This window comes from Peromyscus leucopus, chromosome 4 (assembly GCF_004664715.2).
Source record: "Peromyscus leucopus breed LL Stock chromosome 4, UCI_PerLeu_2.1, whole genome shotgun sequence".
Classification (NCBI taxonomy): Eukaryota; Metazoa; Chordata; class Mammalia; order Rodentia; family Cricetidae; genus Peromyscus; species Peromyscus leucopus.
Window position 1 is genome coordinate 30,694,479 of NC_051066.1, and position 26,675 is coordinate 30,721,153.

Here is a 26,675-nt window from a genome sequence, read left to right on the forward strand (position 1 = left end):
GGAAGAACATTTTACAGGTTTCCATTTTTACCAGGTACTCAGGACAAGAGTGTGATCAGAAGACCCTGTCTTTTTGAGCATGAATTGATTTGGTTCTGAATGAATTTGGTACCGTCATTCCACTCTGTGTTCCATACAACATTAATCTATAATTATAACTTCAAATCTAAAGATCATAGATGCTTTGCAGCCGTCATTAATTTCTTCTTAAAATATTCAGAAATGTGAAATATGCCATTTTTAAAGGAAACTTTTGTTTTCAAGTGGTTTTAAGACAGCACTTATTGCCAGAATGGAGGCCATAAATATGCTAGTTGGGTAGATTAATTACTTCAGTTAGCAGTGGAAGTTTGTGGCAACAAGATAAGAGTTCAGTATGTTACAAGTAGTGAAAGAATGCCTAACATCCAATTGATTTGCAGGAAAACATTAGAAATTGTAGTCTTCAGATGAGAATGTTTCCAGTGAATTCTCATCTGAAGAGTAATAAGTTATTACTGCCTTGAGGACCAGCCTTCAGCAGCTCAGGGACTGAGGGGGAGCCACGGAGCTGGTGAACTAATCACTCAACTTGACCTTTTCATCTGAGGGAGAAAAACTTAATTCTCTGGGGCTGTGAAGGCAAAACTTTAACTCTCCGGGGCCGGCAAAAAAGGGAAACACACACACACCTATAGAGTCTTTCTATCATCTTCTTGCTCATCTCTTTATTTCTTTTCTTACTTCTGTCCAGATGTATTCCTTCTGTCTCTCTTGATGTCTTCCCTCTAGCTTCTTTTTCCTTTACAGTACACACCCCAGCAAAATCTTTTCAGCAGTATAAAAATTACAATGTGGTTACATTCTGTTTTTAAGAATGATTACAATGAATACCAGTAAAAAACAGCATGTTTTCCATATCCCTTACACGATTAAACATTTTACATATTACAGGTGAAAAACAAGTTGTCCCAAGAGCCCTCATATGTTTATACCCAAGCAACTTGTTATAGATTAACAGAGTGTAAACAAGCAAGATATTTCTTTCAGTCAGTTCTTTGGCTGTCAGGCTGCATTTTGCAGTTACAAAGAAAGGATCAATCACTTTATTATTTATCTCAAAAGGTAACCTTATAAGGAATCTTAAAAGAATCATAAATCTAAACTTCTGTATGTGAAAAACAACCAGTCAGCTCTACTTTAAACCCTCAGGGTGCACACCCACTCACCAACAGTTTTTTATATCAGAAAGCTGAGGGCAGAAATGGGTACCAGGAATTAATCATCACCCTTGATCACCTACCCATCCTAGCAAGAGAGACATGTCAGCTGACAGTAGCCAGGCTGCCACTGTCCTTGTTTCTTGACTTAAACGAGTCCCTCACTCAACTATGTGCCTTTCTAAACTTTAAATTGTTCTCCCAAATTTTCTACCTCAAAGCCATTAACAAAAACATATTAACCTTACTAACAGTTTTACTTGTCTGAATTTTTTCTGAGGGTGGTGGTTGAATCATTAATCTGCTCCAGCAGCAATGCTTGGAACAAGTCATTCACTATTATTCTAAGTAACACTGTCCAGTGAGTGGCTAGAAACCCCTTGAGAGTTTTCATACAATCCATAGATGATGAGGGATGTGGTGACCATGAAGGCAACAGTCAGAGATATGCTCAGGAACAGCATGAGGTCCTCAGGACACCTAGTCCTTAGGGCTTTGCCTCTACAAGGCTCACTCAGGTGTGGCTTTGCCAACCACCCAGCCATGTTCCATGAGTTCCAGTGCTGCCTGTTGGTGCCCTCACATGACCCCTGACAATAAGTAAAATGCCCCATTGATTGATGTTTTATGAGAATTGGAAAAGCTTTTGAGTGTACATACTTACTTGTAGTGCAAAGCCAAACCCTAAATCAGTGAAGATACTTCAGACCAATAGGATGGTCAAGTCTTTTAATTTATTTCTAAAACAACCTCCTTAGGTGTAGACTGCCATACTGTGCATGGGTCATTAACATAAAAATTTTGTTGTTGTACTGGTGTGGGTTCATGTGGGTCTGTGGGAAGACCATACAGTGCATCTTAAGGACGTCTCTAGCCTTTCAGCTGCAGGCAGACTCAGCCCCTTTGTGGACTGGACTGAGAGAGACATCTTTCTTTAGCCTAGGACATTTTTATTGTTCTCCATATTTACATTTTTAGCAAGTTGATTTCCATATCTTCAAAACTACTTGACTGTGTCCACAAAGGGCCAATGCCAAATGCAAATACTCAATCAAGGAATATCATTGCTTGCTGGATTTTTTCAAAACAAGTTTTGCATAGGCTTTGTACCCTTGGGAAACTCCCAGATAAGATTCACACAGAGGGCAACAAGAGAAGCCAAAGGTAACCGAGAAACAAAAGATGGATTAAGGCTAGGTGCTACACTCTGGAGCTAGGCCAGGTGTAACTCAGTGGGAATTCTCCTATCAAAAATTGTCATAGATATGGATGTATTGTTGCCGGAGTCCAAGCAGAGCATCTTCTTTAGTAGCTGGCCAGTGGTTCTAATGATGATCATGGTCCAATTATTATTATAGTTTATTCAGAGTTGAAGGAAAGGGCCTTCCCCTCAGAAAGAACACTCAAATGCTGAACTCACACCATTTAGGACATAGGTAATCAACATCCACTGGGCTTTTCAACCCTCTAGCAGGTACTTGCACAGAGCAACTTCATGATTGCATTCGCTCAGGTGCTCACGGTGCAGATGTTCTGGTATCTAGTTAGAGCCCAGTCATTTCTGGATGGGCTGATGGATAAGGGAAGGAAAACAGCTCTGTATCTCGGGCATCACCACATCTGCGTGAGGCAGAGCTGTTACTGTAAGGAAACCTGGAAATTGATGTACACATCCAGTCGAATCTAAGAGTGGTACACTTACATGTATATCAAAGGGATGTGGGGATAGAAACAATATTTTGTTCCTTTTTTTTTACAGACAGGGTTTCTCTGTGCAGCTTTGGCTGTTGTGGAATTCACTTTGTAGACAAGGTTGGCCTCGAACTCAGATCCACCTGCCTCTGCCTCCTGAGTGCTGGGATTAAAGGGGTGTGCCACCACCACCTTGCTAGACACAGTATTTTGTGAGTTATTTGCACAAACATTTAGGTTGGACCTTACAGTCCTGTCCTGTATAGTATAAGCAGGATGAATTCACTCTGTAGAAACTTTAGAGTAGTTGTTACCAGTTTCTGTGGAGTGTCTGATTCTAAATTAGATGGCTTCCTCCTGATCCCAGTGGAATTACGCAGCTGTACTCTGTGCCCGAGCATTTCAGAGGCCTGACCAAGGGTGGATGTGGCAGGTATTTCAGATGCTTGGTGAATGATTAGCAAGTGTAGTTTTAAGTTTTAAAATCACTTATATTATTTTTTGAGATTATAATTGCATCATTTCCCTGTAGTTTTAACTTTGATTTGCAGATGCTATTCCTTACAATAACTAGTCTTTGAGGTTGAAAACAGTCATAAGGCTCTTCTCATTCAGGGCAAGGCAGACCTTTTCTCCAACCTCCAGAAATCATGGATCTGTCTGTCTGCTTTGGCTGTTCTCTTGGTTTTCTCCTAAGTTCTCAGATCTAGACAGGGACGTTTGCCTTTTTTTTTTTTTTTTAATCACTTCCTCCACACGGATGTTGCCTTCTCTGTGTGCTCCACCCTTCCATGGACTAGCATACACCTCGAACAAAAGTTAAGGCACAGCCTCTTGATATCCCTAAGTCTATCAGTCAGATTTAATTGAACTTTTCTCTCATAACCACATTCTCTCTGTTGTTTGCATGTGTGTGTGGTAAGTATGTGCACTCATTTTTGAGTAGGTGTGTGTGCGCACATCATACAATGCATGTGGTTGTCTGATCTTGACACTGGGTGCCTTTTTTGATTGCTCCCCGTCTTATATACTGAGACAGAATCTCTTTAAACTTGGGACTGATGTTTGGCTGATCTGGCTAGGCACCTTTCTCATTGACTCTCTATCCTATGTTCTGGGATTAACAGAGAGCTGCTTCCCCCATTCCTTCCTGGGGGCTGGGACTAATGGACACTGCCCTACCCACATGACTTTGACCTGGGTTCTGGAGATCTGAACTGTGGTCCTCACACGTGTATACAGCAAGCACTTCACCAGCTCGCTCAGCCCCACAGCTCCCTCCTCAGGACACTTTTGTTCTTTGGTGATGACCAAAGTGTCACTGCCACTCTGCCTCCATGTTTGCTATTCCTAATCGTTTCTTTATGTAGTCCTTACAGCAACCTTGCAAAGCAACTTGCTTTTTGATTTCCTTGTTTAAAAGCATTTGAGGGGCTGTAGGGATGGCTCAGCCATTAAGAGCACTGACTGCTCTTCCAGAGGTCCCAGGTTCCATTCCCAGCAACCACGTGGAGACTCACAAACAACTGCAACAGCAGTTCTAGGGGATCTGATGCCCTCTTCTGGCCTCCACGGGCACTACATGCATGCCATGCGCAGACATACATGTAAGCAACTGTTGCCCCTTACATAGAAGTGCAGTTACTACTGACTGTGAGTGGCATTTTTGAGAATGGTATGGCTTTGACTCCCGACCTCTTCTTTTCTCCTTCCCTCTTAGTCTCTCTCTGGCCACACTGGATGCTTTCGAGCTCTATGACCGTGCCACACATCCTATCTCACAGCCTTCGTTCCGTCCGTCCGTTAGCTCTGCTCCGCAGGCTTTGGCCCACTCCTCACTTGTCTGACCTCCACGTGTGTTTAAATTTTCATTATCCCCCCCCCCCTTTCCCAGAGCTGTTTCCTCACTCTTAATCCAAACTGCCCTCTGCTAACCTCTATGAAGACTTGCCAGAGTGGGGGACGCTTTTGTCTCCCCAGCATAATACCAGACTTTCCAGGAACCATATGTATTCGGTTTCCCCAGTGCCGCCCAGCATTTTGCATGGTATTTGGACAGGGGTAGTACTTCCTAAACACTCGTCAAACGGAAGACTGCTTCATCAAAATAAAAGTTAGTTCGAAGCAGGGCCTTACCTGTCTTTTTGTACCACCAAGGCCCGCCATTGTGATTGCTGACTGCTCACACAAGTGCTGAGCAGAGCTCTGGCACAGTGCTGTAAGTAACTTGGAATTTACTTTTCTGCAAAACGAATTTGGTTAGAGCCGGTAGAGCATATCCTGGGAATTTAACAGGGTTTGTTCCTATGAATCTGTGCAGCTGAAAGCAAGATAACCAAGTCTGCCCAGGCCGGTTTCTCTGTATAACTGGGAAAAACCATATCAACCTTACATGCTTATGCCTGGAAGATTGAGATTAGACATGCATCATTCCTAATACACTGCTTTGGACACTGTAGTTCAGGCATTTAAAAACTTCCTTCATGTCTCTGGAGATTAATGAGAACTTGAGGGGAAAACTCATTTAACTTATCCTGCAATCTTGTGCTGCATATAATCATGCCCAGGGGTACTAATCTGAGGGTCAGGAACTGGTTTAAGAGGAAAATATTGATCTCCAGGGTACAAATAAGCAATGAACATGGCTGTTTATTTAACAGTAAGTAGCCTTGAGCCCCTCCCCCAAAGAAAGATATATGAAATTCCTCGCTGTAACCGAGAGTTGGTTGTTTAACTTTATCTGTACAGAGTCATAAATGCAATTAGATACCTTTTCAGTCTATTTTAAGTAGCTTCTTCAAGGAGCTGCATCACATGAGACTACTTCCCTCCATTTTAGGTATTTCAATATTTAAGAAGCTTTAGTAGTATCACCCCAAACTTGGGAATCCGCAGTTCTTCCGAATACATTGTCAGCACAGAAGTAATTAAGACATTAAAAGAGATGAACCTAAAAGTAGGTAACTAGCCTTCAAATCTGATGGCTTAGGCTCAGATAAGTAGATGGTAGATATATATTTAAGGAACATCAATATGAATGCCAGGCCAAGTTGAAGGGGAATACCTTGGGTTCAACCCATCAAGTCATCACATGGTGGTTTCCTGCCTTTGAGTCAGTATAGTTTGCCCACTTTTACCTTTGTTAAATTCTGTTTACCCTGCGGCATGATATACTAGGCCAAGTCCTTCAGAGAGTTGGAGGTCTGAGCATTGACAGGTTAAGACAATTCTATCTGTCTTCCTAAGTGTTGGCCTAGACAAGGAGCCACATTGTTTCAACAGATGACTCTAACGTGCTGAGCTTGAGACAGGGTGGTCAATAGACATTTAATCAGGTACTTACTCCAGCTGTTTAGAACTTGGGGACTTTAGAGGGGACACAGACTGATCTGAATTTCTTCCAGGGCTCTCAGTCCTGTTGCTAAAGATCTTGATAATATGTATGGTTGCTTATATGGGACATACCTGTATCCAGGCAAGTTCATGTTCAGCTCTGCAGAATGTGTGCTGTGGTAGCAGCAGGGACTTGTGTGATACTGATGTCTAAATATCTTGTTGTCCATTACTGACTGCAAGCTCAACTTCATATGCAAGCACAGTTAAAGGTTGAATTAATTGTCAGGTATTAACAAGCCCCGAAGGAGTGCCATCTTTTCACAGAGGGCACAGAAGACAGCTCTTGGTATTTATTTATCTGCCTTTTATTTTGTTCTTGCCTCACTTTTATGTGGGTTCTGGGGATGCGCTCAGGAGGCCAGGCGTAGGTAGAAAGCATCTCTACTGTCACCTGGCACAAAGGACATTTCCTTTCAGTGACTCTGGCCATTAAGTTTTCTTTTGCTGTCTTTATGTCTGCACTGGAAGCATGCTTTCTGACAAGCCAGTTCTGACCTTTTAATTGATCACAAAGGGAGGCTGCCATGAAATGAATGGACAGAGTCACTTTTGCTGAAATGCGTGTCTGGCTGTTTTAAAGCAGGCCACTCCTTTCTTCACTCCATTCTTTCATCCACTGAATATGGAAGTGAGTGGTTCACTTATCTATAAATGAGACTCAAAGGGGTTGGGAAGGACTTCTGCAGGTGTCTTGGTTGAATCATGTGCTAGGCACTGAAATGCTGTCCTGAAAGGACCATAGTGATTTTTTTCTGCCTATGAGGCACTGTGGTTTATAACAGATCTTTTTGCTTTTCTTTTCACAGAATGCTATGAACCTACCTCCTGACAAAGCCAGGTTACTGCGGCAGTATGACAATGAGAAAAAATGGGAGCTGATCTGTGATCAGGTAAGAAATAGAGAGAGCAAGAGGAGAGGAAAGAGGACTTGGCTCCCATCTGTTGAGCTTCAGGGGATTCATGGATTTCTCTCTTCTGACTCTTTGACCTCTGGCTTTCTTATCTGCAAAGGAAAAGGTACAAAATAATGTACAAAACTTTGGTTTTTTTCATTATTTGCAACATTTCCCAGTTTGGTTTTTCTGGGAAAGGGGGTGAAATGGATAACTGTTCTGTTCGCCTTCCCTAGCTGCTCATGCTCTGTGCTCACTTCATTGGCACAGGCCCTATGGTTTAATTGGACTGTAAACTGGCAAATATTCATGGGAGGGGGTACATTGTTTATAAAGAGATCTGGGTAGCCCTAACAGTGCTTCCTACTTTAACTAGTTCCCAGCTCTTAGTATTTGGTTTTAACTCATTATAACAAATTTGTACCCTTCTGAGGGGTATAAAATTAAAAGTTAAGAGCTTTTGTTGTCTTTTATTTTATCTTCAAGTTTTACTCTGTGTCTGTGACTTAAGCGTTACTGTCTGGGTCCTGTCCATAAGAAAGCCAGTGTGTGAGCTATGCACTTCAGAAGAAAAAGGGTCCCCTCATTCTGCATAAAACCTAGGAATACCTTTCTAGCTATTTTCCCTGTTCTGTTTTTAATAATTAAAGTATATTTACACACACGCATGCACACACACACACACACACACACACACGCACGCACGCACGCACACGCATGCACACACACACGCACGCACGCAGAGGCATGGCACTTCTGTGTGACGATACATTTGCCAGTGACCATTACTGTGCTTATTCTTTGTACAAGGTGGTGGTTTTATCAAGGGGAATGTTGCTTTATCAATAGGAAGTAGGTCTTTTACTGTGAGGATAAAATGTATCCATGAGTTGAATTAGTTTTCAGTTCAACTTCAACAGGTGGAAGTTTCTGTTTTCTAAGATGTTTATTGGAAGCATTTTAAGCGTCCGATTGTAGATTGTTTTACTCTGGTTCTTAAGAGCAAATAAAATCGACTAGTGGACTGATAGTAAAATCACCTTGTTTTTTCCATATTATATCTGAACACTCAGAGTCTACAGAAGCTGAAGTGTGTGTGTGTGTGTGTGTGTGTGTGTGTGTGTGTGTGTGTGTGTGTGTGTATGTGTATGCTTTTTTGCCTGCAGATATATGTGAGCACCATATACATGCCTGGTCCCTCTGGAGGTCAGAAGAAATCATTTGATCCCCTGAATTGGAGTTACAGATGGTTGTGAGCTACCTTTGGATGCTGGGACTGAACCCCCATCCTCTTCAAGAGCAAGTGCTCTAAACTGTAGAGCCATCTCTCGGGCCCCTGACTGGTGATGATCAAGGGGAAAACAAAGGGGGAAGAGGGACTGACTGACATTCAGCTCTCTTGAGCCTTAATGTTTATTATCATTAAAACCTATTGTTATAATGGAACTGTTTGTAATGACAACATTGTTTTCTGAGAGAGAGAAAACATAAAGTTGTTTGGATAGTGCATTAGTTAGGGTTCTCTAGAGTGACAGAACTTACAGAATCTCTCTCTCTATATATATATTTATTAGAATGACTTAAAGGCTATAGTCAGGCTAATCCAACAATGGGTACCTCTGAATGGAAGGTCCAAGAATCCAGTAGTTGTTCAGCCCACAAGGCTTGATGTCTCAGCTGGTCTTCAGTATATGCCGCAATCCTGAAGTAGACTCTGATGCCAGTGAAGAAATGGACTTGGCTTGCTAGGGAGGTAAAAGCCAGCAGATGAAGAACAAAACTTTCCTTCTTCCTTGTCCTTCTGTAGGCTTCCAGCATAAGGTGTGGCTCAGAGTAGGGGTGGTCTTCCCACTTCAGAGTTTCAGATTAGGAGTGAATCTTCCCAGTTCAAATTTAGCAACAATCCCTCATAAAAGTACCCCATTTTGGGGTTTTAGTTCATTCCAGATGTAGTCAAGTTGATGATCAAGAATAGCTATCACAGATAGGAACATGGGGAGGACCTAGGAGGAGTTGAGAGGGAAAAGAATATGATCACAAATATATAAAACTTTTGTCAATAGAAAAGATAATTGAGCTGGGTGGTGGCGGCACACACCTTTAATCCCAGCACTTGGAAGACAGAGGCAGGTGGATCTCTGTGAGTTTGAGGCCAGCCTGGTCAACAAAGTGAGTTCTAGGACAGCCAAAGCACAAACTGCAGTCTCCATGGAGTAGGGGTGAAAAGGCTGGCACAGGCAGCCTGGTTTGGGGGAGGTGCAGACTGTAGTTTGTGTCTTACCCACTGTTCCCTGCTGCTCTCCTCAGAGTCCATGTATGAGTGATGTACTAAAGAGAATCATTAAGGGTTCTCTCTGTTTTCCTGTTTGCATTATGCTATGCTTCACCAAAAGGGAGGAAGAAAGCAGGCAGTTGTAGCTTGACATTGAGCCTCGTCATGCCGTGGCTGCTGTGATCAATAGCCAACGTTGGTTAATTATTCTTCATTGTGAAGATTGTGGCCGACAGAAATGTCTTCGTGTACATACGTATAACCCATGAATTCGTCTCACGTGTGACTGTCACTTGTCCTGAGTTTGAAGGACGAGAGGGACAAGAGCTGAAAGCTTCTGCCATGTGCCATTCTATATGGATGCTCATCTTAATCGTCCTGTGTATGAATCATGTCACACGTATATGGGTCTGTCTGGCATGTCTACCTGATGGGCAATTAAGTTTTGGATTGTGATGCCGTTTGTATGAAGTATCTACAGGAAGGCCTGTAGAGCAGAAAGTAGGTCAGTCATTGCCACAGCCAGCTGCTGCTGGCTTTGGGTTTCTCTCTGATGCGATAGAAAGAAGTTCTGGAGTCCCATAGAGTGACCGTTGAACAGCTGTGTGAATATGCGCAATATGTCCGCTTGACAGTGTAAATTTCTTGGAACATAAATTAATAATTCAACCATGAAAATATTTATCTCAGCACTGTGGACTAGGAAACCAAAAAAAAAAAAAAAAAAAAAAAGGAAGGAGCTTGTGAAAAAAGATTTTTGTTTTATTCTAGACCCTTTTTGGATCCCATTGTGAGTAGATTAAATACAAGATTTTCTTGAAAAACTGGAAACAGTTATTAGTGACTGAGAGGAGTCTATACAGCCATTGTTTGATTTTGTTGGGTTTAATTTTTAGCTTTGTTATATATGATTCTCTCTTCATTTTTAGAGACATGGATACTGATATAGGGGTGAAACATACGACTGGGGCTTCTTTACAATATTTTATCAAAGTAGAAAATAAAGGGACTCATAAAGAAAATCTGGGAAACATCCCAGTAATTGTTAAAACCTGGCTTTGATATATGTCAGGGTACATTGTAGTATATACTCAGCTTTTGTGTATGTTTGGCCATTTATTACACTATATAACATTTAGAAAAGATATTTAGTGCATAATCTTTTCTATCAGTTTAAAAATGTGATTAACATGTTTATTCTGAGAGTTGGAGGTGATAGGTGTGAAGTATGTGGAGTAATTAATGCTTGGGGTAAAATATAGGTATAAATAGGTACTTTATAAACTGTGTGGTTGCTTGTACTCTGGCTGAAGGGCAAGATGTTAAATATTACTGCCCATATTGTTTGTGTCATCAACTTGCCCCCAAATTCAGGAAATTTGATTTTATTGAGTGGATCATCTTATATTGCCCTCACATAAGTTATGGTGTCAACACATGCTTATATGATGCAGTACGGAAGAACCTCAACTGTAGGTTTTAGGGTAAGAAATGTACCAATGTGAGCCTTAGTTGTAAAGTCTCAGACAGATACTGTGGCATGTGGTCATGGATGCCTGACATCATTCCAAGATACTGCTGGCTCTGGACACACAAATAACAGTTTTCTTTCTTTTTGAAATAGTAATTTGTTTACTATTTAGACAAGGTGTTTACCGAACTTTCCAAGGGAACTTGGTGAATGGGACGTTAGAGCATAGTGGGAATCTGTGCAGAAAGCAGCTCAGTTTCCATCCCACAAACAATCGTTATTGGGGCTGTACGAGTCACAGCTTGCACGATCCTTCCTGTATCTTTGGATGCTGTAATTCAGAGTCCAATGTGTGGTCCTTCTTTCCCACTCTGTTACTTTAATGACAGTTTGTTTACAAGCCTTATCCAGGGCTCCCCACTTTTTTTTGACCCATATTTTCCTTCTGCAACGATTTTGTCACTGAAAAAAGTTTTTGTTGAGATTGTATAGATTTTTAGCCATCTTTTTGAGCAAGCTGTCTAATATGTATCGTCAGTCTTACTGGTGAACAAAGACTGTACTTGTTTCGGTAACTCCCAAGTTTAAGTGCTCTGTGAGTTGAACCTGCTCTGCCTTTTCCCAGGGAAGCAAATGTGAAGTGCCAGATGCTTTAGAAAAGACTCGACCATGATTTCACTTAGGAATGTCAATCGTGTTAAATGAAATTCATTTGCATTAATTTTTCATTGGTTTGTTGTTTCGGTTTGTAAATATTTGTCTCCTTCAAAAATAAGTTCCTTTCTGGTGTGGGTCATGGGTTGTGTTTGCTGAAATGTGAGGCGCTTACTCCAACTGTGTTGACTGAAAGACATAATGAGTAAATCATATTGAGAAAGAGGCTCTAGAGCAGTGATTCTCAATCTGTGGGTCGTGAGCCCTTTGGAGATTGAACAACTTTCACAGGACTCACCTAAGACCACCAGAAAACACAGATATTTACATTATGATTCATAACAGTAGCAAAATTACAGTTATGAGGTAACAACAAAAATAACTTTACGGTTGGGGGTCACTAAAACATGAGGAACTGTATGAAGGGTTGTAGCTTTAGGAAGGTTGAGAACCGCTGCTCTAGAGTCATGGGCAGAGGTGGTAGAAGGGAGAAGTCAGGCCAAAAGTGTGTCCTGGGGATGAAGCAGGGGTAGACTGGTTCTTTCCTCTCTCCTTCCTCTAACTGTTACGTTGGCTTGGCATAAGTGAATTAAACTTCATTGCTCAGCTCTAGAACTCCTGTGATGTGAAGAAGGGTGCCTGAGGTAGAGAGGAAGAGGTCCATTTGCTTTGTGTTTCTACAAAGGCCCTGTCTCCTTTTCCCTCTCTACCCAGGCCTTCCTGAAAGGCCGGGCTTCTGTGCCGGTGGAAAGGTGGTGATACCAATTTTTTGGTCAATTCTAAGAGCAAGATGGAAATTTCTTTCTTCCTAAAATTGTTGCTAAATGTACACAACCATTTTAGCCATTTTAAAGTATACAATCTAATAGTATGAAATACGTTTGTAATTTTATTAATTTAATTTTTTGAGAATTTCCTCTGAGTGCTGTAATTACATCATTTCCACTCCTCCTGTTCCCCCCTGCAACTCCTCCCAACTCTTTCTCAAATTCATGAACTCTTCTCCTTTAATTATTCTTACATAATGTGGTGGTTTGAGAATAACCCCTGTAGACTCATATGTTTGAATATGTGATCCCCAGATAGTGGCACTGTTGGAGGAGGATTAGGTGTGTGGTCTTTTGGAGGAAGTGTGTCACAGGGGTGGGTTCTGAGGCTTCAAGAGCCTCCAGTCATCCCCAGTGCACTGTGTGATCCCTGCTTGTGGGTTGAGATGTGAGCTCGCAGCTCCTGCTCTAGCTGCCCGCCACCTGCTGCTTCCATTCCACTGCCATGGACTCTAACCCTCTCAAAGTGGAAGCCCCAAACAAACTCTCTATAGGTTGCCTTGGGCATGGTATCTTAGCACAACAAGATACACACACACACACACAGATACACACACACACACACACACACACACACACACACACACACACACACACACCTATCTACCATCTATCTGTGTTTCCCTCCGAGTCCATTTACTCTTGATAATTTTTTAAATGATTTATTTATTTTTATTCTAGGTGCATTTGTATTTTGGCAGCAGGTATGTCTGTGTGAGTGTCAGATCCACTGGAGATGGAGTTACAGTCAGTTGTAAGCTGCCATGTGGGTGCTGGGAATTGAACCCAGATCTGGAAGAACAGCCAGTGCTCTTTACCTCTGAGCCATCTCTCCAGCCCCTGTTGCTAATGTTTGGGATTGGGTAACCTATTGGGGTGCTCGTCCCCCGAGAAGACCAGTTCTTCCTCTCCCAGTAGTCATTAATTGCCTGTATATCTCTTCTTGTAGTGGTAGGGTCCTGTGAGATTTTCCCCGTCTCACTGGCATGTCAGCTGATGGTGGTGTTATGTAGGTCTTGTTTAGGCAACCATATTGTTAAGGTTTCATGTGTAGAGCTTCCCTGTCATAGATAGATGTCACTGTCTCTAACCCTGCAAGTCACAAGTTTGCCCTGTAATTTCTCAGGTGAATGGGGTAAGGGTGGAATAGACAGCACTTCAAAGGAGCTTGGTCCTAACTGTTCCTCTGCAGATGATGAAATGGCAGTCATTCGAGAATTCAGGCCATTTGAGATGACTGATGCTGATGGTGTCAAGGCCATACATGTCTGCTGTGGTCCAGAGGTCCTGTGGTCCAGAGGTGCTGTGCCTAAGCTGAGCTAGAATGCTTTCCTCTTGCCTCTGGGCTGTTTGTAGTATGGTTGGTTATTTTCTGGGATTTTTTTTTCCTGGCATGGACTCAGATTTGCCTTTTAAAAGCTGGGTATCGCTTTGCATTGTACCTGGGAGAAGGGGCATGGGGGTGGGAGGAGATTGGAGATCTTTTTCATTGACACAGAACTGTATGGGAGAAGATTAACAAGAAAGATGAATGAAAAGGTTACAGGAAATCATACCTACTTAAACTCAGCTTCCTGTGTTAAGCACTCCAGGGAGATTAGATTACAATCCTCAAGGCTTGGCATGAATCCTGATCCAAGGAAGGCAAAGGCCCTGCTGCCACTCAGTGAAAGATGAGCCAGGCCTGTGCCACCAGATATGGCTAATTTAACATGCTCTATTATTTGAGGGAGCTGAGAGTATAGCTCATTAGTAGCATGTACCTAGCCCTAGGACTGATTCCTAATACTTCCAAAACAGAAACAAACAAAAACAACCCACAATTATTTTGTTTGCTTATAGTACTGCTTAAAAATAAAAGCAAGGTGCTCTTTGGATTAACTTGAAATAGAAATTAACCGACTTGGGCTGCAGAGATAATTTGATCATTTAAGCACAGCATGAGGACCTGAGTTTAGAACCTGGGGGAGCAGGGGTGGGGTGGGGGAGAGTGGTGGTAGGGGATCAGGGGTGGGGTGGGGTCCCAGTGGTGTATACTTGGAATCAATATCAGTGCTGGGAAAAGGGAAACAGATGGCCAGCCAGCTCACTGACTTGTTCACCTCCAGGCTAGTGAGAGAGACTGTCTCATAAAACAAGGTAGATGCAGTTAGCTTTATTGTCTGATGAATGGAAGGAACAATTTTGTTGAATGCCACAGATGACAGATGATTGTTGCCTATTTGTCCTGTGAGTCAACGAGGTTATCCAGTCCATCAGGTGGTGATCTGGTTGCTCCATTGTCTAGCCGTGTTTTCCCTTGTCTTGGCAAGGTGTTTTGTCTGTTACTTTGGTGACAATTTGATATAACCAGTTACATACCAATTTTGTACCCAGTGAATTTAAAACCAACTGATAATCTTTGATTGGATCAATTTCAATTGAGTGTTACAAATTGATGGTTGCCTAATTTCCTTCTACATTAAACTGGTGTTTTTGTTTGCTTTCTGTTGCTGTGGTAAAACATTCTAACCAAAATCATCTTGGGTAGGTGACCTAGACCAGCAGATCATTCTTCAGGACACGGTCTAAAAGTAGAGTTAACCAGGAGATGGGAAGACAAAGACAGAAGGCTGGTGTTGGAAGGTCTTGCACAGCTGTGTCTTACGCCAAGCAAACTTACTAAGAAGTATAGCATCTTATATGCTATTTCCAGGAAAGAAATGGGACAGAGTGGGCAGAAACCATGATACAGCGGTACACAGTTAGCAGGAGGCTAATAAGCAATGGTGTCCAAAGGGAAGCCAGGGTCTCTCAAGAGCAGATGGAGCATGCAGCAGCCACGGGACTGACAGCTCCAGTCTCTTCAGGAAGAAAAACCCAGTTCCCAGCCACCAAAACCTTAGGTCCTTCAAGGGCCTGATGTGCAGCCCACACTAGGCAAGGCCAAGCCTGCTCCTAGGGTGGACACGGAACTAGGTTTCTTTTGCTCCATCATCGGAGCATCTCAGAAAGCCTGGGATCAGCCTGGCTCTCAGTAGGGAAGGGTTCATTCATCCAGCCCACTTCAATGTCTCAATCACAGTCCGCTGTGAAGGGAAGCCAGAGCAGGACCTCAAGGCAGGAAATGAAGTAGAGACCATGGAGGAATGCTGTGTCCTGGCCTGCTCCCATTGGTTTGCTCAGCCTGCTTTCTTATACAACCAGGACCTCCTGTCCAGGGACGAAACTTCACATGGTAGGCCTAACCACACCTCATCAATCATCAGTCATGGATGCTCCCATAGACTTGCCTATTGGCAGTCTGATGGAGGCCTTTTCTCACTTGAGATTCCTGTTTCCCAGATGACCCTATTTTACGTAAAGTTGACAAAAGCCAGCCAGCATGGTTAGCAGCTAGCACTCACAGCTGGGCTTTCATTCTCCCTGGCATATCATTTCTGACTTTTTTTTTTTTGTGTGTGTGTGTGTGTGTGTCTCTGTTGCCATGTTTCAGAATAAGAATTTGGTTTAATAGATAACTCAAAAAAGTAACTGATGAGTTTTCTTTGGCTTCTTCTGTGGAGTATCACTCAGAATTGTTGGATTTTCATCATTTTGTGTCAATCTTGATGATAGTGTTGAGACTTTATTACCACTTCTTTGACTGGTGGGAAATTCATGCAGACATTTTTGACACAACCGTGCTAATACCTAAGAAATCATTTTATGGGGCTGGAGAGATGGCTCAGCGGTTAGGAGCACTGGCTGCTCTTCCAGAGGTCCTGAGTTCAATTCCCAGCAACCACATGGTGGCTCGCAACCATCTGTAATGAGATCTGGTGCCCTCTTCTGGCCTACAGGCGTACATGCAGGCAGAACACTGTATATATAATAAATCTTTTTTTAAAAAAAACATTTTATGCTACAAGAATAATGTTGGGTTTGACTTGTAAGTTCTTTGCCCTTTAAACCAAGCATTCCTCCAAGGAGGAGCCCTCTTTCCCCTCCCCTTGGGGTGTGATATAGATGAAAATGTGAGATTGGCAGGGACTGGTCAAATTTTCTTCCCAGATTGTGTTTACACTTTAAAAATAAATCTAAAAATTGTGAGTTCATTCTGATATTTCCAAATAAATTTCTATTATCAACCTAATCTCTTTGGTTTGATACTTATCAATTTTATATTGAATGTGTAACTCTCCTGTAGTTATTTTTTTCTCATAATATGAGAAAGTTTTGTGGATGAGGGCGTCCATCATGCAGTGGTACAGTGCCTGGTTAGCTGCAGGAGGCCTTGTGTTCTGTCCCCCAGCAGTGCAAAGAAAATATAAAAAGTCTAAACAAATATTCACAAGCACAACATGAATATCTTTGCCATCCAAACTACTACTAATAAAATTAATGAAGTATACATGTTCTTCGTCGTTTTGTGTGTTACAAAAGTATCTGTTTTGATGGTTTAAAACAACGGAAATTTATTCTCATAGTTTTGGAAACCAAAAAATCTGAAATCATGGTGCTAACTGGCTGGGCCCTGTTCTTTCAAAGATCCTGGAGGAGATGCTGCCCTTGCTAGTCCCAGCTTCTGGCGGCCATGGGTATTCTGTGCCTGCTGGCTATGTGTACAGCATCTGCTTCCATTTTTCATGTGGCCATTTTTCTTCTTTGTATCTTTATCTTTTTTCTTATTTTGTCTTATATGAGGGCGTTTTGAATTCAAGACCTACTAGAATAGTCCAACACTGAGATCATTAATTTCATTACATCTGCCAGGACCTCTTTTTCCAGTTATGATCATATTCACTGGTGTGGGCCTCAGAGCATGGGCACGGACTTTAGGGAGCCACTGTTTAAACTACTTCAGATGCCAAGATAAATAATGATTTCTCTAATAAGCTTTTTATTTACGAGGCCCAAAGTTGGATATTGTTGGTTATCAAGGGCAAAATTATATGTCATTATTGTCCCATATGAAGCTATTTTGAATATGTAGCTTCATCTTCACCTGGGGAGGGTACCACCTCCTAACCTGTGACAATGGCCAGGCAGATGTGCCCATGGGATGACATTTGGGAGAGAAAGAAGCACACCTGCTATGCACTCTTACTCTTTTGAACAGGCCACAGAGAACAATGATAGTGGAAGGCCCAGGAAGGAGAAGAAAATGTCCAGGGAATGGCTACTAGTGTCTTTGCCATGGTGACTAGATTTGGTTAACCCATTCGCTTTAGGCTGAATTTATATCAAAATTTATTTTTCACATGCTCAAACACTGAACTCCATAGAATTCTGTAGTTATTCATTAGTGATGTGTTTTTTCTGAGAAGTTGATATAAGCTGGTTGTTGGATAAATAAATAAATGTTTCAAAGTTGAGAAAACAAAGTGACCCTTTGCCATCTGATATTTGACAAAGATGCCAAAAATACACACCGGAGAGAAGACAGCCTCTTTGAACAAATGATGCTTGGAGAACTGGATGTCTCATGTAGAAGCTTGAAATTAGACCCACATCTCTCACCTGCACAAAAATCAACTTCAGATGGATCCAAGACTTTGATGTGAAGCCTGAAGCCCTGGAACTGCTAGGAAGCATGGGTAGTGTGCTGTAAGATACAGGTGTAAGAGAGGACATTCTGGATCGGACTCCATTTGCTCAGGAACTAAGGCCAGTGCTGGCAAATGGAAATGAAAACCGTCTGTACAGCTAAGGAAACAATCAAGCGAAGAGGAAGCCCATAGAATGGAAAGGAATCTTTGCCAACTACACATAAGACAGAGGGCTAATATCCAGGATATACAAAGACCTAAAACAACGAGTCAAGAAAACAAATGACTAAAGAAAAAAGTTGGGCTACAGATCTGAAAAGAGAATTTTCCAAAGAAAGAATAAAAATAGCTAGGACAAATCTTAAACAGTGTTCTGCATCTTTAGCAATTAGGGAAATGCCAATTAAAGCTACTCTAAGATTTTTATCTTGCACTAGTCGGAATTGCCAAGATCAAGAGAACAACTGGCAATAATTGCTAGTGAGGTTGTAAGGAAAAGGAAATACCCATTCACTGCAAATGCGATTGCAACCACTGTGGAGAATTCTCAAGAAACTGAAATAGATCCACCATGACTCAGCTGTACCACTCCTGGGTATCTGCCCAATATGGCATATGACTTGACGTTCTACTCCACAGAGACTTGCTCATTCATGTTCACTGATGCTCTAGTCACACTAGCTAGGATTGGGGATACCCAAATGTCCTTCAACACATGAGTGATAAAGAAGATGTGGTTCATATATACAACCAAATCCTATTCATCTGTAAAGAAAAATAGTCGTGAAATTTGCAGGTAAATGGATAGAACTATAAACTGTTCAACTGAGTGAAGTAACCCAACCCAGAAAGATAAACATTGCATGTGTTCTTTTATTGTGGATCCTAGCTCTGAATCTCTAGATATGAGTATACAACATGGACGAACCACAGATACCAAGATAATAAAAAGGACCGTGAATGGGGAAAGGCACTCTAGAAGAGGGTGCAGCAGGACACAGGTACTATGAAGGAGGGATGGCAAAATGGGGGGGGGCTTTAATTTTGGAGGAGGAGCTGAGGGCAAAAGAGAAGGGAAGAATGATAGATAATACTAAGGATAATTGAAAAAGCCATAGAGAAACTTATGTTTATGTAGCAAAGTCTCCAGTATCAGGTATGGGAAATCTCCCTTTGAATTGTTTGGGGAGTCTCTTGGTCCAAGAGACTCCCCAAACTCCCCCAAAATATAGGCTGTTGTCATTGCTCTTTGTTGCCTTCTGTAACCTGAAGGTCAGACCCTGTTGAAGAAGACACTGCATACTTCGGATGCGGTACTTGGAGGAGTCCAGCTAGAACTGACCCGGAAGCCTCTTCCTGGAGGACTGTTTAACTCTCATACTATCTGAAGGGCTTATGTAAGCTGCAGTGGGAGAAAAGCAGTCGGCTATAGGCCTACCAGCACAACAGCAAACAGCATGGCAAATACATCCCGGTGGTGCAGTAGTGGGGGCAACCAAGAGCTGTTTAATGTATGGCCCACTCAGAGGGACTTCGGGCCTCGTACTGTAAGCCTAGGTAATTAACAGTCGCTGTTGGGGGCATGAACTCTAGAGGAGACTCTACTACTGTGCTTTCCTAAATGTCTAATTTCTAACTGTGTTCTAAAGATTTATTCTTATACCACAGATAAATGTAATCCTTACCCCTCATCAAAGTGGCTTCTTTTAGAGCAGACAGAACATTACAGAAATTCACAACTGGTCAAAATATAGAGAACTGTACCTGGCGGTGGTGTGCCCATCCCCAACCGATGCACCAACAATACAACTCTAGACCTAAGGCCTGGGAGATGTCATGGAAGAGGGGGCAGAAAGACTGTAAGAGCCAGGGGGCGAGGTCTTCTGCTGGTAGATAGTGTCTTCTCTACAGTACAGGGAAGCTGCAGCCATGAAATCCCAAAAGTAGGATTGACAAACCAACACAGCGAGACTCCAGTTGACATGCCAGTACGTTTGGGAGAAATCTCACAAGGCCCCACCACTAGATGAAGAACTACAGGCTATTAATGGCTGCTGAGAAAGGGAGAACCAGCCTTCTACACGGATGCACACCCCCCCCCCCCCGGCAAGTTATCCTATCCCAAATGGTCAGCCCTGAACACATGTATATATGAGCAATGCGAATGAATTTAGCAGGTTGTATTCATACATGTGTGAGGGTGTGTGTGGGGGTGTGTGTGGGGAGAAAGAGAGACAGAGACGACAGAGACGAAGCACTCATGAATTTGAGATGGAGTTGGGGATAAAGAAGAGGAGTTGGAGGGCAGAAAGGGGGTTGAAATGATGTAGATATAGTACTCATCTATGAAATTGTCATACCCACCCAGATTTAAACAAACACATTTTAAAGCTATTAATTCAACAGAAGGTTAGTCATCAGAGAACGCAGAATGAGGTGCAGAGGTGTGGATGAGTTTCCCCAGGCAGATACTGCATTGTAATTCACTGGGTGGAGAAATACTTAAAATGGTTACTGTTATCAGTTTGACTGCTCTGTTCCAGCAGTGTGCCAGGCAAGCACTGACTATGGAGCACAGTTCTTTTTGTTTTCTCCAAGGTATTTTTATCCTGGGTTATCTTTTGTTTGAGACTTTGAAGGGCCCATCTTTCTTTCCCAAGGTCTTCCGCTCTCAGCAAAGGTTCTCATTTAGTTACTGTTGCTGTTGCCAAGAAGACAGGTTTCTTTCTGTTTCCTCTCCAGGGTCCCTTCCCTGTCCATTAGGACTCATTCCAGGTCTGCAACTGCTTCTTCTAGAACCCTGGAGAAGCCATCAAAGGAGCAGATGCCAGCTCCCCGGGGCTAGAGAGTTTTAGGTTTTACTATTGCTAGAGTCCTGGAAAATGTTGTGAACTTAGAATTGAGTTTGTGTCTTTCCTTTTCTGAAGTGTTCCTTGTCATATGGCTTTGGTAGAGGGGGGGAGGTGCTGTCTTTCCACGCAGGGATAGAGGAAAGGGAGAGAAATGGCCTAAAGAGAAAGGAATATATTGATCTCCCTCCCTCCCTTCCTCCCTCCCTCCCTCCCTCTCCCTCCCCCTCCCCTCCCTGTCTCTCCCTCCCTCCCCCTCCCCTCCCTGTCTCTCCCTCCCTCCCCCTCCCCTCCTTGTCTCTCCCTCCCCTCCCTTTCTCTCTCTCCCTCCCCTCCCCTTTCCTCCCTACCACCCCTCATTTTCCTGAAAGAGAATCTATTCCAGGCTAGCTTTGAACTCAGCAGGCTTCAGCCTAAGCCTCCCCAATACTGGGATCCCAGGTGAGTGGCCAGCTTATTAATGCTGTCTGAGCATGTCCCGTGACACAAATGCTTGGTCAGAAGTACTGTTTGGCATCCATGGCTAGAGCTAGCTGCCAGAGGCTGTCTGACTCAAAGCCTCAGGCTTCCTTTTGCCCCAAAGAACATAGTATTGATTACCTTCTTGCCTGGTAACTAGTAATATGAATGGAATTATACCTTCCTTTTTTTTTTTTTTTTCTTTAAAATGAGCATGTAAAATTCCAGCACTTAGGAGGAGATTGGCTACATGGTGAATTTGAGGCCAGAATCCACTCAGCCTTTTAGGAAAAAAGAAAAAAAAAGGGGGGGGGGAGAAAAGAAAGATTGGGAGGAAAAAAACCCACAAATTGGTTTATTGCCTGAGTCATGTGGTATGAAATAAACAACTTGTTTATGTGGTTTGAAATACACTATATTATAAATTATTTTGTAATTCTGGGGACACTGTCACAGGATATAGAGAACATAACAATTGAAGTATTGTATGGAAGTGACTTTTCAATCTAAATTTTATTTTATTGCACTGTTTATTTATGTTTGTGATGGTACGCACCAGACTCAGCACCTCATCTCATATGCCAGGCAACCACTAAGTTGAGAGCCAGGTACACAGTAAATTTGGGGAAATTTAAGTAGGTTAGCTAAGAATTTCAGAGGTGTACAAATACTGCTTTGTATTGTCTTAGCACTTGGATATGAAATTCAGTCTTTGTAGTGGAAACCTGTTTTTTCTCATCTTTCACGAGAGAGAGAGAGAGAGAGAGAGAGAGAGAGAGAGAGAGAGAGAGAGAGAGAGAAATAACTTCTGAATGTCTTGCAAATAGTTGAGGTGTTTTGGTTTTTTCCTTCTTTATTGTTTTGCTAAAATTGCCAGCAGGTGACCTCAGAACACCTTGTAATGCTGGCTTCTGGGTCACCGTTGACTCAGTGTATTGTGCTGGCACCATGAGAGTGACATGCTAGGTGTTGTGCACACCATCCTTCAGAGAAACTCAACGTCATGGAGTCTGCACATGAAACAGAGCTCTCAGTTCTGCGTCCTCTGTCACCGGGCATTCAGGAAGAACTTTCAAGGGAAGTGTTGGAGTCCTCACGGCGGCAGTGAGACAGACTTATTTTGCTTACGTAGAGGAGAGCAGCATGACTTGATTTTATTTTCAATGATCCTGTAGATGCTGGGGATGCAGCCGGACAATCGGAAATTTGATTAGTAACATGGCTTGGTGTTTTCTAAGAGGACACTGATATGAAGAGTAGAGACTTTATATTCTCTACCATGGTGAATGCTTGTGGTGGACAAGACCAAAGGATGTAGCAACCATCAGTTACTGGAATACCATGGTGATGAAGGAGTTTCTGCTATGTAAGTGAAACCCAGGTCAGCACCTGCTTAGCTTTGGAGATCAAGTGAAATCAGTTCAGTTCAGAGCACTAAGGTGTCATCTTCAGGTGTTTTCCTGGAAGCCACTGCTTGTTTCTTCTTGGTGACATCACCACCCAGTTGTTGATGATGCTCTCCTTAGAGGATAGCTTTCAAAATCTAAAGTCTTATAGGATGGACATTCCTCACAGGTGGAGGTGCGCTTAGCCAGCACATGTCCTCTGCAGAGACCCATTTAGTAGGGCCTACATTTAACTCCTCCTTTACCTTACCTTCTTAAGTATTCCCTGAGTACTTGGTCTAATGACTGATCTTGATTACATAAGCAAAGAATGAGGCTGTTTACCTAATCTTGTGATCTGAAGATGGAAACAGACTTGAGGCTGCTTGGGGGTGGGTTGGGGAGACTTTTTCATTGCTGTGTCAAAATACCTGCTATAAACAATTTAAAGGGAGAAAATGCTTCTCTAGGTTCACATTTTCAAGGTGTCTGTCATTGGGATGGGGGGTGGGGACAGCATGGCAGCTTAGAGCATTCTGAATTGTGGTGGCCAGAAGCAGAGGATGAGAGGGAATGCAGTTGAGATCTAGGCACCAAGTGTTCTCCTTCAGTGACCTGCTCCCTTTCATCATCTCTGAACAGTAGCATCATATTATGAATCCTTGAAGGGTTAATTCATTCATTAAGTCACAGCTCTCATGATCTAATCCTCTCTGAAAAGGCTATCACAGATATGCCCAGAGGCTCAGTTCACCGATCAAGATGTTACTTTCCTTTTCCCTCCCTCTCTTCCTCTTCCCCCTCCTCCTTCCCTCCATCTTCATTAGAGCCCTGTTCCTGCTACCCAGTGTTTTATTTTATGATACATGATCACCTCTGAAGGACTCTTAATGATCCCCAGTCTTTAGTCTACTCTAAAGGTATCCTTAAGTAAAGTTCTTGGGCTGTGTAATAAATGGATAGAGGTTTCATAGCCCCACTTTTCAGATGAAGAATCAAGGCCTTAAGACATATCTGCTACAGAGCCTCTCAGATGCGAGGCAAGTCCTCCGTTGTTAGCTCCCACCCCGTATTATTCCCCAGCCATTTTGTAAAATGTTCATGAATGTGTAGGCTATAGTGATAGATCAGCTACATTTCAATATCTTCCTCTATCTCCATGGGCAGGCACATGCCAATTTACTTTGCAGATCAAAAAAAGACAGAAATTCAGTAATTGTGAGTAGAAGCTAAGGTGTAAATCTGTACTTAATAAGCTTTCCTGTCTAGATTACATACATGGAGAACTTAAGACAATGCAGATTCCTAGATACTTGATGGATTAGGTGAAGAGAATTTGTAGTTTAATAAGCACCCTCGCTTGTATTAGGTAAAGGGTTTTGGTTGTTTGTGTTTTAAGAAATATCAATCTAAAAGGAAATCTTTGGCTGTTGAAATAGGAGAACAAAGAATTTGGAGGTTAATTGGAAGCTTGTTCCAGTGCCAATTTGACATTTCACTATTGTGTCTAGTTCCTAGATCTGCAGTCAGAATAACAAGGATTTATGGTGAATCCTGCTGTGTTCCAGGCACTGTGGTGGTCGACTTTGTGCATGGGACCACCTGAAATCACCGACCAATTTTGTCAGGGTGGCCTCTTCTATCACAAGATCAAAAAATTCAGTGGGAACACTTAAATTGAGAAAAAATGATGAGTGATGAATGGGATTAAGCAAGCCTAAATAATCCAACATATTAGAAAATGAGTTATGGAATGTTTTGATCAAAAAAGCCCCAGTGAACTAGATTGAACTAGAAGAAGCTTTTGCTAGTCTAAACAAAAGAGATCATTTGGGAAGCCTCATCAAAGTTGTTTTCGGTCTGAGAGCTATAATGGAACACTTGAATGCCCTGCCCTCTTGCCCTGACTAGCAAAGTGATTTCCTATTGAACTGAAGAATACTTCAAAGCTCTCCAAGAAACCATGGCTGTTGAAGGAATCTGGCATGCTGATTTTTCAGTTCTAGTTTTAGGCAGAAAAGGACAGCTTTTAATGTTAGGAGAAGAGAGAGGAGAGTTGTACAGTTTTGTCCATGTGTTTTTTTATTGGTTAAAATTCAGTGTTGACTCTGTTGACGATCCACTCTTCACTAGCTCATTATCTGGCACCCTCTCTTGTCTGCTCCAGTGCTGGCCTGAGATTCTCTGTGCCTTGACTTTTCCTGCACCAAGGTCCTGAGACCCGGCTGTTTTAAAGCCCCTGACGTTACATCCCACGCACCTCTGCTTGGTTCCAGGTCATCTGGAACACTTTTTGTCTCCTGACTTGCACACACAGACTCAGGATAGCTCTGTGCTGCCTCTCCTTCAACATTCACTCCAAACCCTCTTTCTCCAGGGAGATCCCTTTGATCAGCACAGTTGGAAAATGCCTCACCTCTCTTTGAACTGAGGAGGATCACATATGGCTCTTATCATAGTCAACTTTGTATTCTAACTCTGTGTGCTCTATCACAGAGACGACATTTAACACCCTGGAATTGAAGAATTGAATTTATTTCTCTCTGAGTTTTCAAATAATAGTGTTTTCTATTATGTGTTCTGAATGAGTAGGGGAAAAATGACCATTAAAAATTGATATTCATGTGAATACCTTCAAATGGGGAATCTAGATAAGATAGCAGGATTTAAAATGTTCCATGGAAGGGGCTTGCTTTGCGGAATGCTTTTTAAAATCTAATAGCCCCTAGAGGGGCTCTTCTGAACAGGTGTAAAGCTAGATTGGCTTCTCCTAGGTCGGTGGTTCTCAACCTTCCTAATGCTGTGACCCTTTAATACAGTTCCTTGTGGTGTGGTGACTGCCCCCACCATAAAATTAATTTCATTGCTGCTTCATAATTGTAGTTTTGCTGCTGTTATGAATTGTAATGTAAATGTCTTTGTTGTTTGAATTTTAAGATGGTCTTTTAATAAAAAACCCAGAGCCAGATATCAGGGGGAAAGCTGAAAGATCAAGAGAAGCAGAGCAGCCAGCCACTAGTTCTTACCTCTATGAAATCCTCAGTCTAAAGAGAGTGAGCTCCTGTTTCCTCACGCCTTATGTACCTTTCTCTGCCCAGACATCACTTCCTGTGTGCTTCCCAGTACTGGAATTAAAGGTGTGTGCCACCACTGCCTGGCTCTGTTTCCAATGTGGCCTTGAACTCACAAAGATCCAAACCGATCTCTGCCTCCTGAGTGATAGGATTAAGGGTGTGTGCCACCATTGCCTGACTTCTATGTTTAATCTAGTGGCTGGCTCTAACCTCTGACCCTCAAGCAAGTTTTATTGGCGTACACAATATATCACCACATATCTTATATGTAGGATATCGGATATGTGACCCCCACGGGGTCGTGACCCCAAAGTTGAGAACTATTGCCCTATGGCGCTGGCTTCTTCCCCAACTGTTAGACCAAGTGGGTAAAGGTCTAACAGGGTTTAAACGTTTGCCCCACATTTTTCCCCATTGTCCTCTCTTGTCTCATTGTGCTCTCCATGCTCACATGTACCCCTTCTAGAGGTGGTGCCATATACCAACTTCTCTGAAATTTGTGATTGTTTTTGGAAATAAAAAAATGTATGTTCTCTTGGGGACTTTGGTACTTGTTCATTCCTTAGGAGTCTAGGTCCACTTGTGTGAATTATTCTTCATTTGCATAAGTTGTTAGCTCTATGAGGGCTAGTGTGGTTCAGTTTACCATAGTTCCTTGGGCTAAGGAACACTGATTGCTCTTGAACCCACCCACCCTTGGTCAGTGCACACTTAACCTTTCCTATACAGTAAATCATGTCTGTGTACTATTGCAATGTTTCCTCTCAGCTTTTCTGTGTTTGCTAATGTCAGAATTTCCCATTTGAGAGAGTGACATGATTTCCTAGAAGACATGGAGTGTTCCTCTCACTGTCCGTCACTTAGCATCAAGCAGATGAGATTAGAGCTAATTTGCAGATTAAACTCACTAATAGCAATTATACTGGTTGTAACTGTGGCTTAGTGGAGACCACAGTTTGCTTGCTTAGCCTTTGGGAATAATACCAAGTCCAAA

The 26,675-nt window shown here is 42.4% G+C and overlaps 1 protein-coding gene across 10 annotated transcripts in view; it reads left to right on the forward strand.

The window, feature by feature from the left end:
- Fmnl2 (formin like 2) overlaps window positions 1-26,675 on the forward strand; it is a 296,835-nt gene that overhangs the window by 164,084 nt on the left and 106,076 nt on the right. For all 10 annotated transcript variants that reach the window (XM_037204787.1, XM_028875642.2, XM_037204788.1 and 7 more), the window contains exon 2: window positions 7,094-7,177. In XM_037204787.1, coding sequence (XP_037060682.1) covers window positions 7,094-7,177 — 84 coding nt within the window. The remainder of the gene's footprint in view (window positions 1-7,093; window positions 7,178-26,675) is intronic.